The sequence below is a fragment of the Ciconia boyciana genome, chromosome 3 (assembly GCF_034638445.1).
Source record: "Ciconia boyciana chromosome 3, ASM3463844v1, whole genome shotgun sequence".
NCBI classification, from domain to species: Eukaryota; Metazoa; Chordata; class Aves; order Ciconiiformes; family Ciconiidae; genus Ciconia; species Ciconia boyciana.
In genome coordinates this window covers 85,196,357-85,213,846 of record NC_132936.1, presented here as the reverse complement: position 1 = coordinate 85,213,846, position 17,490 = coordinate 85,196,357, and the positions used below count along the sequence as shown (strand labels likewise).

Genomic DNA, 17,490 nt, shown 5'->3' with positions numbered 1-17,490 from the left:
GAGCCAACTATAGGCATTAGGTCCAACTAATTTTAAACATAATTTATCTCCAAGCACACAAATTAGGCCTTCAGATTAAAAATATACAGTAGGTTCTTGAATTTATGCATGTCCAATCTAAGAATAAATGATTATATTTATAGCACCTCATAGCTGCAATTTCAACTCAAGGTACTAGAAATCTTATGAAAAATAAAGAAAAAGAAATTAAAAAAACAGTGAAAATACTGAATTATTACCAACCAGTTTTTACTAGCATTTTGTATGGAATGATCAGCAGAATTGTCACTCCAAAATTTTGCCTGTTGACAATGTTCTTGGAGTCTAAGATTATGATTCAGCCATCCTCAGGCAAACTTTTGAGAAGAAACATTTTAGCCTTCGAGCATACACTTACATCCACCCCACTCAGCAAATTACCTTAAGCTCACAAATAAATTTCAGTAACTTGTAGGAGACTGCTGTGTGCTGAGTGGATTCCTGAAGGCAGAAAGCCTGTGGCGTAGCTAACTTTGAACAGTTGACCAGGAGAGGTCAGGAAACACTTACATCATCTTTTTTTGGATGGAGGAATTTTCTTTCTTAGTGGACCTCGTCCAACAAAGAAGACGTTTACAAGCAACCTCATTAAAGGAAATATTAATACCTAGTGTTCAATCTGGCCAAGCATGGACTTACATAGGGATCTTTGTTCTCCCTCTATGCAGGGCTTTCACAACTATCTCTACATGTAAAGATGAACCACAATCTAATTTTGAGACCATATAGCTAATAAGAATAGGTGTTATCTTTATTAAATCTCTCTTCTCTTATCAGTCCTGTTGTAAAAACCAGTAATTAAAATTGTTGGCCTTTGCTGCACCACAGCATCATCTACCCTGCATGAAAGTCAGTTTCTCTGTTTTACTCACAGCTGCTCAAGGTAATATATTCTCCTGGGTTAATTTCATTGTCTTAGGCAATGGATTCCACTTCAGAAAACAATTTTCAGAAATAAGTCTTTTTCCTTGTAAAAGACATTATCCAATCATGATGGGGAAAAATGAGTTAAGTGTCTTCTCTAAATTGTCGTGATTATTTAGGCTCATCTGAGAAATCGTGTACTCTTTTTCTAAATGACAATTGTTGCAAGTTGTATTATTCTAGCAGGCAGAGAATCTAGGCAGGGCCTATGCTCCATGAGGCTGGGTGCTCTATAAGCACAAGGAGCAGATGTGAGATAGTAGCTTGGCTGTCACAGCAGAGACTGTGCCAATGTCTCAGACTTTATTAGCCCTTTTGAATATTTGTAGAAAAGTTGAGGCTGATATTCTCTCATGATCATTTGTTATTGAATTTCTAGCCACTGCTAGCATCAGACCAGTGCTTGGCCTCTCTTATTGATTGTCGTCTAGAAGCTTTGCTGCTGGACTCAATGCAACATCTTTTTTGTGTGTTCCATGTACAACTGAAATTCACAGTCATTGCAGTCAAAGTCTGGATCCCAGGTAAACCAGAGTACAAAATTTAGCAATGCTTTTGGTTTGGGTGTACATTCAATCTGAAGTGATGATTTAACTTGAGATGCATTAAATACCATCTCATCACCAGACTACAAGGAGATGTATTTTCCCTGCGTGTGCTATCTCTGTTCTGAAATCCGACACAGTAAGATATCAGTGGGTCAGAGTAGTTATTTCTTTAGTCTCAGAGTAGACAGGAGGTAAAGGATACCTTTTTCACATCTGTCTTCCTGTCCCATTCAAATTGCTTTTCCACATGCCATTCCCATTGTTTAAAAAACAATGTTCCTTCATATTGTAATTGTTTTCTGCATATATGAGAAACTGGTCATACATTTTGTCTTCCTGTCTCCTGTGTGTTTTTTAAAAGTTTGAAGTCAGTTATTATTGTCTGTTTGGACTCTTTTGTTGCACAAAGCTAAAACTTTTGGATAATAACAAAACACTAAGACTTGGAGTAGGTGCAGTAGTTGACTTGGAGTAGGTGTAGTAGTTAGTGCTGTGCTGAATATTTAAATAGAAGACTAATTGTATACCTTCTTGCCGTGTTACAACTCTCTCTTACTACAGAGAAGTCCTAGTATTCTTACTGGATTAGAGACTCCATTCTTGAAAGACAACAAACAAGCATTAGGATATAAGAAGGATATTTTGATAAAATATAAAAGAAGATAAAAAGCACCATATTTTTCATGTGGCTACATGACAGATGGGGGGATTGTAAGGCTGCTTTTTTTATCTATCCGGTTTCCATTATGTTGATATTTTTCTGTTCCATTTTCCATCTCATTTTTCCTAAGTTATAAACTGGGATGAAGAAAAATGTTCATGCTTCTGTATAAGCATAACTTCATTGCATAACTTCCTCCATGATAATTTTTTTCTCTCCCTTATTAATACAGTTATCAGTTCTAATAATGAGACATAGAAATAGATGAAGGTAACCCTAGAAATGTAAACAGTCTCTTCCTAGCACCAGACCTAGGAAGGGCCTGAGAGATACTGTTTCTCCCATGCTTCTTGCCCTGCTCCAGGCAGTTACTAATCTGTTACTGCTGTGTACCATTATATCGCAGCAGTGTATCTCTTCTGTACTGACCAGGTCATTGGCCAAGTGTTAACACATCCCCATTCTTGCCCAGCTGTTCTCCAGAACAGGATATGAGTTCCCAAGGAGCTTGTCCTTTTTGTTGCCCTGTGAGATCTCCGCATGAAAGAAAAAGAAGGGATTCTACAATCTTCTGTACCCTGCACTAATGCAGAGGGCAAGATACAATATTGCCCTTCATGTGCATCTCTTCTCAAGAGCATCTAACAGCGCTTCAAAATCAGTCTCTTTCTGTAGAGAGTTCTGCTGCAAATTACGCTTTTTTTGAAGTTGTTCCTGAGTCTTGTGACCTCCATAGTGATATAGGCTCATGTAGAGTTACAGAGGGAATCTCATCATGTTCCACTCTAATGAACAATGAACATTAAGTTCCAAGACAGAGTGATTTAAATTTATGATGCTCACTCCATGATCTTCCTGCAAGCCGTGCCTTTGCTTGTGACCCTCTGATTCCCATGACCTTGGCTCTCTAAAAAATGCTTCTTCTCAGCAGACTTCAGTCCTATTCTTTCCTGTCATTATCCCAAATGCTCAGTTCTCTCCAGTTTATTACCATGTGGTTACTCTGTCCTTTGATGATCCATCCACTAGAATGTTTTGTCATCTTTGGACAGCAGAAGATCATCATGAGGGGCCCAGGGCATTACTTTCCTTCCTGCAGTCATGCCAGCAAAGGGGACACTAACTCCTTTTTCTCTGTTAATAGAACCTGGGGAGGAGCTTGAGAAGGTCAGGAGAGTTACAATATCTGCAATCCCCTTTTCCAAATTTCCTCACGTGTAGGCAGTGGAAGTTTTCAAATATATGTGTGTGTATAGCTGTGAGCTATTCTAGTACCATATGAACATAGAAACTCAGGTCAAAATCTGCTGGGCTGTCTCATCCCATGGTCAAATACAGAATTATTCCTTAAGGTCTGTTGTTTAGTAATCTGACCAACCCAGTGTTGGACCACTCAAAGCTTTCTGTCATTCTGCTTCCACTATGCCTAATCTATGATTTTTCTGGAAATAGACCCCATGGTAAGGAAGCGTTTTCTGATACTTGGTTTCATGGCTTCTTTTAGTTATTTTGATCTCCTAGTTATCTGTAGTCCTCAAACTCACCCATATAATTCCTCCTTCTGGCTTGGTAGCACTCTTCAGATATTTGAATTGAAGACATTCCACGTCTTTGACGGAAGATGTTAATCAAATCTCCTCCCCATTATCACTTAGCTAAGTACACATGTTCGGCTCTTTAACAATTCCTTGTATGTCACTCCCTCTGGTCCTCTGATCTTTTTTATTGTTTCACCCTGAATTCTTTCCAGTGGTGAATTTTCTGTGAGATCTGTGATCTCACAAGCAATCTCTGGAAAAGCAGTGTCATTATATCCCTTTAGAAAATGTCACTTACCTCCTTGTAACACAATAAAACCTGCTCATTTGTTGTACAGGATCTCAGTGGCTGCTCTGGGGATGCTGTTGCTTTGTGAACTGCTGTCATATCTGATTTATGATCCGTTGAGGATCTGTTTGGCATTTACGAGCTATTTACTGTTCTGGAAGATTTTTCTCGAGGGCGCGTTTAGGTGGTGATATTCCAGTTTGCATCTGAATACATTTCTTCCCTTCTTAAATCTCATTGAAGTCTTTTGCGTTCTCCATTCTGGTTGGTGTTAGCAATTAATATCTCCCAATTAATTACATCATATGTAAGCATGCTTTTCCATCCCCTTTTCAGGTCATTATTGAAGATGCTAGAAAGGACAACTGAAATTTTTTTTTTTAGTCTTAGAACTAACAATTCTCGTTACTCCTCACAGTGGGAGCTGCATACAAGGTAAACTTATTCAACTACAACAGAAACACTGCAGTCCTCTTAAGGTAAAAATAGACTAAACAATCACAATATACTGACTAATGGACAAAGGATTTACCATAACATGGCTATTACTCTGTGTTTTAAACAGGCAGATGTAGGTATTTAACTCTTCAGCCTTCAAATCAGTTTCAAATTTACTGCAGTAAGTTTCTGGCTTCCCAGTGGTCCTCATCCTCGAAATTCTGCACATACTACTAGGAAATCATGTGGATCTGACAGAAAAATGTTACCCTCTCAGAGTTTTCTTCTTGTTGTGCTTATCTCTTCCTCTCATTGAGGTTGACTTTCGTATTGAGGGAAAATGTGTCTATGGAACACTTCAAGCCTAACAGTTCAAGCTGAACATAAACTGTTTGTGAATGTATATATGTTTTTTTTTGTTGTGAATGTGTATATGGGGTTCTGGAGGTGTTATGTGGCTTAATTTAGGCTTTCTCTTTGCTATGGAGCTGCATTGCACAGGCGCATCTTGCCTTTAGGTTCTGCAGGTTTGGAAATAGACTTATGCTGGGGAGGGCAGGTTGTAATAGGAGGATGATTTTGTGGTGAAGGCAGTTGGTAGTATTCCAGTATAGGCATTTAACGTGGGTAAGAAGTTACAGTTTGCTTAACTGTTTGTAGTTTAAGTATCCATTTGTCAAATGAGGAGAAAGATACCTCCGCTGGGTATCTTGAGGTATCTTTGTGCTCAGATATGGTGGTGATGCAGCCAAGAGACTACTTTTGTAGCAGTGGTTAGCCAGATAGCCCTGAATCCACCAGTTACTGTCTTGCGGGCTCTGAAAATACGGAGGGAATTTGCAGGTGAAAGTACAGTGAGAACTGAACTGCGTGGAGAGAAGACTTGACTTCCTCCCACACCACTGCGCTACTTGTCTCAGTGGCTGTTTTCACTGACATATAGGAGTCAATTGCAAATAGTTGCTAGTGATAATAACAGTGATTAGATATACAGATGTGTTTCTCTTTTTTAGGTAGACGTGGTTATAGCTCTACCCTGGAACGTCTTGTGCTCTTGCAATTTGCCGAATGCAAAATTATGTTTTCTTACCAGAAAAATGATCAGGTGTTTAAAGAAAAGTAAAAAGCCATGTGAAAAGCATGTGGGTAGCATTTCAGCTGCCTTCCCTCAGGTGATTTTCTGCTATAAACATTCTGTGGAAATATCACGGTATACACTTTACTGGACAAGATTTAATCCTTAAACACTGCTGTCTCCACTTGGAAGCTTTAGGAAAAATATATGAAATATATCCATTCTTCAGTTGCTTCTGAGCATTTCTTGGGAGCAGGACTAGGCTATAAAACAAGAAGACATAGTCAGAAAGAATGTACTCAGATATCCCATATTTCTTTTCTATGTATCTCATATCATCAGTGAGTTTTCATTTACAGATTTGTTTTTAGTTTTGTTTTACAATCAGATGGAGCTCTGACATTGATGGTGTTGATTTATGAAACGCATTCCAGTGTATTTCTTCATTTCCCCCCGATAATAAGCACCTGGTGTCAAAATTATTTCAGCAGACAGCACAGGGATTCATATTTTTGTTTCACGTTGATTTTGGTACTTTCTTGCAGTGCGTTAGCCGTTGGCATACTGGTGGAAGATACTGCAGCTGCTGGAGTAACTTTGAGTCCGCATTTCCCAAACTGGCGCAGAAACCCCACCGGTCCTGGGGGAGAGCCGCAGCTTTGACAGCATCTGTCGGATGCCTACAGCCCGCACCCATTTACCTTCCTGAGTTCCTCGCCCCACAAGCCACACGGTCTGATCCCGAAAGCGGTTGAGTCCCGCCAGCCCAGCGCCTCCAGAGCGCTCCCGAGAGACGGCCCCCCGGGCCGGAGCTAAAGCCGCTTTGCTCTCGCAAGCTCAGAGGCGGCGGGCGAAGCCCCGAGCCCCCCTCGCTCTGCCCCCGCCCCGGGCTGCGGGAGCGGGCCCCACGGGGTCCCGGCGGCGGGCGAAGCCCCGAGCCCCCCTCGCTCTGCCCCCGCCCCGGGCTGCGGGAGCGGGCCCTAGGGGGTCCCGGCAGCGGGCGGGGCCGTGCCGGGGGCGCCCCGGGGGGCGGTGGGTCCCGCCCGCCCCCTCGGCCGCCGCGCAGCCATTGGCCGCGGCGCCGCGCCCCCGCCTGCCGGCCCGGCCCGACCCGGCCCGGCCGCCCCCTCGCTGCCCGCGCTTATAGCGGCGGGACGGCGCCGCCGCGCCGGGAGCCGCCGGGATGCGCGCCGCGCAGAGCTGCCCGCGCTGGGCGCTGCTGGCCCTGGCGCTGCCCCTGGCGCTGCCCGCCGAGCGGCTGTCGCTGCTGCCGCACGGCGAGGAGCGCGGGGATGCCGCGCTGGAGCCCGGGGACGATGCGCGCTCGGCGGCGCTGGAGCTGAGCACGGCGCTGCGCTTCTACGGCGCCGCCGTCCGCTCCCTCTACGTGAGTGTGGGGCCGGGAGGGCGCGGGGCCCCGCTCCGGCTGCCGGAGGGTGGGAAGGGCTGTTGGGGGCTGGCCGGGGGGTTGTCGCCTCTTGCCGTGGTGCCGCCTGGCTTTGGGTTGGTGCGTGGTGCTGCTTGTTGGGCTTCGCGTGGGTTGTGTGAGCGCCGTGGTCAGAGGTCGGTCCGAAGAGCTTAATTGTTCCAGTTGCGTTCAGTTAGGTATCAGGCCGTGTTAATTCCCTTCTCACGCTGGCCGTTGCTGATTCTTTGCGAGGCACGCAGTCTGTGGAGGGAATGCCACCGACAGTAGGAGGGTAAAGAGAATGTAATCGGTTATCCAGAGTGAACACCATCCCTGGGCGTTTTCTGTGCTCCCGTGTAGGGTGTATGTCCAGCTAAGAAACATCCTTGTCATGGTCTGGGTTCTGTGTGCTTCAGCACACCAAAGTCACAAAACTGAAACTATGAGTGTCTAGCCAGCAGCCTGACACGTCCAAGACTTGCACCTCTTAGCACTGAGAGTGCTGTTCTGCCCCTTTATGTCTTGGGCATTCTCAGATGTTCATTGCTCAAGTCTCTTGGGTAGGGGAAATACTATCCGGAGCAGTTGCAGGCTTTGGGCTGCAGGCAGACCTCAGCCATGTGTGCATGCCTCATAGCGGAATCTGCATCCCAGAGTTGTGTGTGCATGTTTATAGCTAGTGGAGGACGTTTGGTATATGAAGGTGGGATTGAAAGCAGATTGTCTGGAGCAGAGCTGCTCAAAAGTAGCTAGAAAAAAATGTTAGAAATGGCAGTATGTCTTCAGAACACTGAAAGAGTACTGGCTGTTTTATCATTGCCTCTTTTCCCCTGAAGCTGCATCTAGGCTGGCAGTTGAAGATGATAACTAGCATATTTAGAAAAGTCTTAGTAGGGAAGAGCCAGTGCGTATAGTGCATTAATCTGATCAAGTTAAAACCCACCTCCCTGTCCAGATAAACCAATGTGCTTTAGCACCGTGGGTCTAAGACACAGCTTTGGGTACTAATCTACATGGAGACATTTGGGAAACTAGACCTCTATGTGGCCGCAGTCATTCAAAATTTGATGTAGTTCCCATGTACTTGAATCCGTTTTGTGGGTATTCACTGGAGATTTCATCATTGCATTACACTGAATTATATTAGTGCTGCCACTTGAGTTGTGCTCTTTTTCACTGTCCACACTTGCCCCTACCTAGATAAATCCTCAAATCACATCTGAAATCCAAAATTTTGAGGGATTCAAGTTATGCCTGTGTGGAAAATGGATGAAACTGATGCTGGCAGCAAAGACGAATTCACAAGTATTAAGTGGAGTTCAGACTTCAGTTTGACCCTTAGTTCATTGTCTTGTCTTCCATACTCTGAGTCTGGTCACTGATTAGCCAACCCAAGTAAAAAATACACTTTCTGAAGCACGGACATATTCTTGAAAGATAGCAGGCTGTGTATCCAGTCACTGGGAAGCAAAGATAATGAGTAACGTATCAGATAAGTGACAGAAAAGGGACAGAGTTTTCAAAGAGCAGTAAATTGGTTAACAACACCAGGTTTCTTTAGTTTAATGATGTTGTTACTTGCCCATGCCATAAAACAGGAACAGTTCTAGTTAGTTTTTGTCTGGAAGAATACCTGTATAGAGGCTATTCCAGAATCACTTTTAGAGCTCTTGCAACATTGCTCAGTACTAAGGATGGGTGATTTTAATATAGGCAAAGTCTGATAATGAATAGTATTTCAGTATCAGTCTACATAGTATGCAGAGGCTTTTAACTTGCATTTAATCTGTCACAAGTATTGCAAAACAGAAGCACAGTACAACCTGTATGGGAGTAGGGAAAGGAGAAGTATACTTGTTAAGGAAAGGTATTGAGCAGTCTTAAATGCACCTTCACAATACACGGTATTATCATACATTGGCAGTGAGTACTTATTAAGCTCAATGATGTTATTCAGTAAGCAGAATTTACCAAAGTATTGCTAGTTGATAGTAAATATTATCAAGCTGATACAATTGACATGTGGTATTGGTAGAAATACATCATAATACTTAAAGGAATTCCTGGATCAGGTTTTGAGTTGTTGTGATGAAATACGTCTTTCTGTATGGTTCATCAGGGTAATGTGATAACCTTATCTTAATTTTTGAGTGCTTGATTTTTGCAAGTTTTGCCTTCAATCAGTTGAAAATTTATGTGGGTTCTCTGTTTTTTCCAACAGTTGAGAAGCTGAGTTGCTTGAGTTAGCTCTACACATGAATAAAAAGGCAAGGAGTTCTGAGTAACGATTGTTTAGTATCAACTTGTCATAAAATCTCTGGCAACAAAACTTTTTTTCTTTTCATAGACAGAAGAGAGAACTTCTGTTTACTATAAGTGGAAACAGACTTTCACATACTGTAATCTTCAATATGGTGTTTTCCTGTGCAAGGTTTATAACATTAAATCCTATCACTAACCCATACTGATCTATTTGTTTTAACAGCACACTTTTATTAAGGCTTTTTCAGTTTACACTAGGGCTCACTGATGTTGAAAAGCTAAAAGATTAGGGATTACTTCCTTTTAGGGAAGAATCAGAGTCCTTTAAGGCAAGCTTGGATCAATTTGTTAATCGTTACTTTTATTAACTTTCTAAATTAATAGTTGGTCATGTTTATATTAGAAAATTTTGCTGCTCTAAGTCAACTGGCACTTCATTATACAAATAAATGCATTTTTTCTAAACTCTCTTACTCAGAAATATTCAAGTCCTCGAAATGCCTAGTAACTGAACAGGGAAAAATGCCTCATTTGTTTGAAACTTTAATTTTTGTTATACACACATGGATACACTTTTTCTTTGAACAGAAGTACTTCATTACTTTGTACTTCCTTCTCCTCACTTGATTTTTCTGGGTGGACCTATAATAGAGTGTGTGTGATTTGTTCTGCTACAAACCACGAATATATGTTAACTATGTGTGTAATCCAGAAGTTTAACATGCTAAAAATACTTCTGTGTTAGCTCCTGTCAAGTTAAATAGTATTATACCCTAAAAGGAAAGATGTACAGTACAGCTGGTCTTTAGACAACGCCCACCTGAGGCCTTATTTTTTTCCCTTTCCCTTTTGACAGGAATGATACTTTAACGAAATCCAGTACTCACCCTGACTTACTTCTCTTTATTTTGGGGTTCACACTTTAACCTATCTGTGTAACCTTAAAAGGAACAGGGTAAAGTTAAATCATACTATTCACTGTCTTTGTCAAATAAAGGTATTGTTAAATGTGAAAACTAGAAACGTTTTTTTCAGTAATGATGAATGTTCTTTCTCTACGCTAAAAAACTCTTTGCAAAGTGAGAAGTTTGTTGTGTTTATTTCCATTTAATGGCTTGCAAATGTTTTCTGGGTGATAGAGTACTTGCAACCAAACATTCCCTTAACATTTAAAACTGAACTCTTATTTATAAACTACAAACACAAATGGAAATGGGGTTGGCATTTTTGCATCTCCTTAATAAAATTACTTGTGGCATTTAAGTTTTTAGCAAGATAGGAAACGAATAGTCAGAAGCATGCCCCTAATAGGTGAAAAGACTAAGGCCAAATGTTAGGTCATTTATTCTGGTCTCTACTTTGTTGTGTAGTATTAACTAGTCCTGATTGTATTTTCTCTTACTGTTATTTTAATCTCTGCCATAAATGGGGGACCATGCAGCCGCAAAGTCTGCACACACTAAATCTGATGAAGAGCATGGAATTTGTTTAAAATACTTCAAACACCAGTCATCTCTCACAAGCGGTTTTAGTGTGGGAGTAGGGGTGCTTGTGTACAAAAAGTGTAAGCAAGGAGAAGGAAGGGAAAAGCTTTTAATTTACTCTAAATGTATTACTTTAAAGATGGAGTGGATCTCTTTGCTAAAATGTCTTAATGCCCACCATCTTCCCTACTGTAATCCAGTGGTATAGTGTAATTGGTGGCTTTTAATTTTTAGGGTTTTCCTTTGCTTTACAGGGATACAAGGCATTTTCTAGTGTACAGATGTTACAGAAGTTCTGGGAACCTTTCTGGACTAGATCTCTGTTGCATGTCTGCCTGCAATTGCAGGGACTAGATCTCTGTTGCATGTCTGCCTGCAATTGCAGGGACTAAACTGGGATAACCCATGCTGTCTTTTTTGTTCTGTATTCCTAAAATTCATAGTTCACCTTAGGATCTGTGTCCACTGTTAAGTCACAAATGATTAGAGGAAAAACAATCACAATATTCAGCTTCTCCTCCCCCTTTCTAACATGACCTGCATTCCCATCATGCTTGTGCAGATTATATACTGCTTATATATCTTAGATATACTGTTCATGCATAAAGCCAACTTCCCATTTTTTACATGATCTTAACTTTTTTAGTATTTTTCACTGTAGCAGCTAATGAAATTGTACATCTGCAGACAATACAGCCAGCATATGCCAAGCCATTTTTAAAGTAAATTCTGACATACCATGTGAACTGTTTGCTAAGTTTAGCTAATGGTTCATGCTAACTGTTATCCAGTTATATACCAAGCTGACTGACCACTAGCCTGTGGCAGGGGGCATGCTTTGACCCCCTGGGTAGCCAAAGAAGGGTTCAAGGTATAGGTGTGTGCTATATGTGAAGGGGTGATTTGTAGCACAAGTTCCCGTACTATACTTTTTCTGATTTGCTATATGTAGCGGTGTAATGGTGGTCCAGATTTTAAAGGATGTTGCCAGTACATATGTAGCCAACATCCTGGATGGGCTTGCACAGCCCACAATTTCTCTGTGTCTTGAAGAATATATGTAGTACTGGCCTCCTTGTTTCCAAATGTACATAGTAGGAAAGGGGAAGAAAAATTTGGAGACAATGAGAATGAACAGAGACAGGGAACAGCTCTTATGCAGGGAGTACATGAATAGGCTGGGGGGGTGGTCTTCATTCTGGAGAAGAAATTACACGGGGAGAAACTGGGCAGGATTTGACTGTATGTCCCAATACAAAAACTAGGGGCCATCAAATGAAGCTGGGAGCCAGACTGAAAACAAACAAAAGTAGGAGAGATCTCAGGGTATGAGTCACAGATCTGTAGATTTCCTTTTTAAGGGATTTTGTGGATGCATAAAGTTTATATGTGTTGAAGGGAAGACTCAACAAATACATGAAGGAGATCCACTGAGGATGAACAAATAGTCAAACCACAGGGAATCCCTTGAGCTGACTGTGGTCGGAGGCTGGTTGGAGGAGTACATGCATGTCTTTCTCTTGTTCTGCTGAATCCGTAAGCTACCAGGTATGGTTGGGGACAGGCAACTGGGCTAGATGGCCTTGCAGTCTGAGTCATGGCGGCCATTCTGACCCTCTTCCAAGCATTCATAAAGATTGTGTAACGTCGTGAACATCTTGACCATGTGAAAAGATCCAGCAGCAGTTTGTTCTTCTTGGACTCCCCAAGAATCCCTGTGAGTGAGATAAATCTGTGAGAGATTGTAGTTTTAGTTTCATAGCTTGTGGTGCCAGTTTTGGGACCTCTGTCCCTTTCTGAGTCATTTGTGTGTGTGGCTGCAGCTCTGGAGTGGTGAGTGCCTGGCTGCCTGCAGGTAGTCAGATGTGTCCTGTTATCAGGTAGTCAGACACTTGGAAATACATTTGTATGTGTCTGATTTCATACAGTGCCATACACATCTGGAAGAAGGGCCTGGGACAAAAAGCTGTGTGTGGGCAGTTTATGCACTGCCTCAAGGCCTGACACCTGTAGTCTTGCTTGCTGCTTCTCTGTGTGTGAGTCAGCTCTGGTTTGCCAAGGGAGTTTGGCTGTCACACTTGGACGTGCCCTAGCATCTACCTGTATGTATGTACATATGTATTTATTTATTTCATTTTTAGAGGTGGTTCTCTGTGAGTCATCATCTCACTGACCAGTTAAATCTCGCTGAGCCAGTATGTGTGCATTTTCAGACCAAGAGTTTGTTATATATGTTAACACTTATTTTTCTTTCAAGTAATAGAGCCAGTTTTCCATAGGACTCTGTCAGGGCACTCTGCTGTAAGGAAATTTACAGGGTAGCCTATATCTGCTATAGAAATTCTGTCTCCTAGCCTCTATAGCCTCTGGTATAGGAGCTGTACTCACAGCTTATCTTAAGAGTGACCAGCAGCTTGTTGCAGTCAACCTTGCACAGTAGCAGAGAAGTTCCTAGCAGGATGGTTGTAGTGAAGTGAAAATTAGAGCAGTCCTGCCCAGGCAAAGAGAAATCTGTACATCTTCCCAGAAGACTTTCACCCAAGCTATTACAATATTTAAGCACGGAGCAGTTTTTTGAGTGGGCATCTATGTGTAGATTAGTTCTTTGCTCAGCAGTTCTATCTGCTTCTGAGGCAGTGCTGTAGTAGCAAGGAAAGCTCAACTGACCCACTTGCATCCTGACTCCCTAACCAGGTTTTCATAGGAATGACACAGTCTGTTGTGTCATGACTTAGGTGTGTGTGTGGGACAAGACAGAGCTGTTCAGTTTCTCCTCCTCTTCCTCCCCCCTCTTTTTTTTTTTTCCATCAACAGCAGACTTTCTTAGGAATGGGCAGTTTTCTAAACTGTCCAGATTAAGCATCCTCCTCTGCCTTCATGGTAGAAGTCCAGATTCCCAGGAGGTATGCTATGACTTTGACATAGCTTCTCTGTAGTCCACTCTGCTTTACACCAGGTAAGAATCTAGCTTGCTGGTTAACTGAAAAAGTAACCGTTGCAAGTACTTGCTTCATCCTTACCATCCCCACTCATGCTGTTGTAAAACTGCTCTTCAGGAGAGTAACAGCTGAAAAGTAAGAAGAGCTTTTGGTCATCGGGGAGAGTCTGTTCACGATTCTTGACAGACTCACAGAGGGGTTGTACTGGGTCTTGGTCTGAGAAGGACTTGGAAACTTGTGAAATGTGGTGGTTATGTATATCTTTGTTAGAAGAGTCACTAAGTGTCTGAACTTTAAATAGCTAAAATCTTTATCTAGGGAAAAAAGGTTGGTCTGTCTGTAAAGCAGACTTCTGGTTTTTGGCAACTGAAATCCCAGGGCTCCTGACATGGGATACAAAATGAAAACTTCAAAAAATTCAGTTACTTCACAAATAGAAGACTGACTTTTGACTCAATTTCTTTTGGAAATGCAATGACAGTACTGTGATCTAGACCACATAGGTGTGGGAGACAGCCATATGAACAGCATCTATCTTATAATTTCCAACTTTTTATTAGGTTGCCACTAATGGGATTATTGCAGTGAATGAACCTTCAAGTGAAGAAAAATATCTCGGTCAATTTCCAGTCAGTTTTGGGGCTATTGCTCCTTTTATGGCTGACCTGGACACAACAGATGGACATGGAAATGTGTATTACAGAGAAGATTCGTCCTCAGATGTCTTGCAGCTTGCATCAGACTATATCAAAAGAGGTTTTCCTGAGACTACTTTTGATCCCAGCAGTGTTGTCATTGTTACCTGGAAGCTCGTGGCTCCTTACCAGGCACCGGGAGAAGATCATGCTTTGGAAGAAAAGGTGAATGTTAATCAGAGCTTTAAGACATGTTAGACACATGTTCAGCTGAAGTGTAACGCTGTAACCTGTTGTTCTGAAGGCTTGAATTCCTTTGTGTTTAAATGAATCCTGTACAGTTAAGAGTGTATTTTGTTGTTGAAAAGGCTGTAGCAAAATAGGAGTTTCCAGAACTTTTACTTGATTTTTATTTTACAGTATTTTATTCATTCAAAAGAAAATGATTGAATCTACATAGCTGATTTCTTTGTATTTCCTGACAACTTTTACTTTGAATGTTAAGTGTGATGTGGTGATAACTGAAATAGTAGGATATCCTGCCCTCCATCTGTGCAATATAATCCAGTTAGCTTGCATTTTTCAACAGACTCTTAAGTCATTTTGATATCAAACTATCTAAAATCTGATAGGTATATGGACTAATAGGAACTTCAGACTGTGAATCCCTCCTTTTGGACAGATGACATTGCATTCACAAAAAGGTCATGCTTTGTAGCTAGTATTGAATGAAGAAGCAGTTAGAGGTTATTTTTTGTATTAGTTGCAAACCATTTTGCCTTTTTAAACCGTGTTAGGTACTATCCTGCAAAGATACGTAACGTTATGCACCATAATTATCCCAGCTGATGAGCCTGCTCACAGTGTATAAAGTTGAGAACTTTACCACAACTTATCAAATCTTATTTTACCAAAGATTAATTTATTGTGCCTAACTTGACACAACTGTTTTGTTCACAGTAATGATTCTGCACTCTGGTAGCACTGAATAGCTGATAGCTGAGGTACTGTCTTGATGGTTCCTACAGTATGTAGGGTGTTCCTACAGGAAAAGACACTTGCAGCAACATGAAACTTGAACTGTTTTTTAAATATTCTGTTTACAGAATTTTTCTACTTAGTCTAGCACATCACTTTTTATTTTAAGGAGATGATATAGCATCCTATGCATGTTACAGAACTTAGAATTTTTGTGTTTTAGGTAACCTCTGGCTATTTCATAACAGATTAACTTACTTTTGATAATGCTTTCTTTTTAGTGTTTATGCACGCTAAAGCTAAAACTGCCTTAGCAAAACATAGGCTTGTGTAATATTGATTTCTCCTAGGAAATACATGACATGTTATGTGTGATGGAAAGTCTGATTTTGACTTTGTGTTTAAAAAAATGTTATTCTGTTGTCTATCTTGATTATTTTTCCATGAGTAAATGGATGCTAAATTTTTTCCACAGAGAAACACGTTCCAGGCTGTTTTAGCTTCTTCTGACTCCAGTTCCTATGCTATTTTCCTTTATCCAGAAGATAGTTTGCAGTTCTATAGTACATACTCCAAGAATGATGATGGAAAGATTCCTGCTGTGGTTGGCTTTAGTCAAGCCTCTACAAACTACTACTTTTGGGAAAAGCCAGGATCCTACAATGTCATTGCTAATGATGAAGACAGCATTAGAAACCTGCACAAGTATGCTTTCTTGGTTTTTTAAACTCCTCAAGAAAACGTCAAGGAGTTCCATGTTTTTCTTAATTGTAGCATGAGTCAATGAGAAATAATAAGATCCCATTAGCCATTGCATGAGAAATCACTAAGTCTGCCATTGATAAATATCCACCCTGTTGAGGACTATAAGGACTTTGGTCTAATTTGTCAAAAGTCCATAGTTCCATTGTCACTGGTAAGAGCTGCTGTATACTTAGCCCTTCTAAAAATAGGACCATGTAAGACTTTAACTCTTTATAGTCTATCCTGGGCAGTCTTGTTTTGAAAGAAAAAGTGAACAAGAAGGAAAGGGAATGAGTAAGAAGGTTCTAGTAAGTGTTAGCAAGGTCTTTGTGGCCCGAATATCTCCTTCTGTTCCTATATCTTTGGAGACAAGAAGGCTAGAAATTCTCAAGAAGAGAGCTCTGGGTGTGGAGAAAAAATGCTATCCAAACTGTCAGGGGTGTTTTATAGCTGAATAAACTGTACCTGTAGATAAGTATGTATATAAGATAATTTGACAGTTTTGTCCTGATATTTCTCGGTGAAGGATAACATTTTTTGTAGGCTGTAAATACCACACAACCTGTGCTTGATTATTTTGATTTGGCATATGCTTCTCTTTGATAGAAGCAGCAATGCTGGGAAACAAGGTGTCTGGGTGTTCGAGATTGGTAGCTCATCTGACAGTATTGTGCCTGCCAAGATCAGCAACGTTTTGGAGAGCCTTGAGTCCAATGAACAAGATCAGGAGATGACCTCAAAACCATTTATGTCAGACTATGGCTCCACTGAAATAAGACAGCAGTATGTCACCAGTAGCACAGACAGCACAGAAGAGGATCAGCACCATGTTACGTATAGTGTTCCTCAGCTAGCTGCAGGAGACTTTCTGACTTCATACCAAGATGTAACAGGAACACCTTTGACTGAGTCTTTTTACAGTCATCAAGATTTCCCGACAGCAAAAGCTCCACCTCGCCAGTTCCAGGTCCAGCAGTTTCCCCCACAGCAACCCCAAGTCATAGATGTGGAAGAATTTGATGAAACTGGTATAGGTAAGGTCTTGGGTACTTAGAAGATAGATAGGCTGCAAAAAACAGAGGTGTGCAAGAAATCGAACTACTAAAGGAATAATCTGTTTCTTTCTCGCTAGCTTCATATCTGAAAATCTGATAAGTTTGTGTTATTCATCGAGGTAGTTAACTTGGATGTCACCTCAGATTCAGATCTCACCAGTCTAGTAAACTAGTGCCCCAGTCAAGCTCACAGGAGAGCACATTTACAGTGTGTCTGTGGAACCTGAATCTCTCCTAAGGAAAGCTTCCTATGGGAGTAATTGTATTCCTAAAGCTGATGCATTCTTAGCAGCAACTGACTTCCCCTTCTCTTTTGCCCAGGACTGTTGTTAAAGGTATGATCTTAAGTTTAATAGCTGCTTTAAGTGGCTGTTCCTGGTAAGGATTTTATGATCAGTTCTACTGAAACCTAGCTTATTTCTTTTCATAGATGTGTTACTGAATACAGGTGACTTAACAAAGGTTGGGAATAG

At 41.3% G+C, this 17,490-nt stretch overlaps 1 protein-coding gene across 2 annotated transcripts in view; it reads left to right on the top strand.

The window, feature by feature from the left end:
• Nucleotides 1-6,650: 6,650 nt before the first annotated feature.
• Nucleotides 6,651-17,490, top strand: part of NID1 (nidogen 1) — a 49,043-nt gene continuing 38,203 nt past the window's right edge. Inside the window, exons 1-4 of one of the 2 annotated variants that reach the window (XM_072856408.1) lie at nucleotides 6,651-6,899; nucleotides 14,166-14,465; nucleotides 15,694-15,923; nucleotides 16,569-16,996. In XM_072856408.1, coding sequence (XP_072712509.1) covers nucleotides 6,696-6,899; nucleotides 14,166-14,465; nucleotides 15,694-15,923; nucleotides 16,569-16,996 — 1,162 coding nt within the window. In that variant the 5' untranslated portion in view covers nucleotides 6,651-6,695. The remainder of the gene's footprint in view (nucleotides 6,900-14,165; nucleotides 14,466-15,693; nucleotides 15,924-16,568; nucleotides 16,997-17,490) is intronic. The other variant, XM_072856407.1, reaches the window with a different exon arrangement.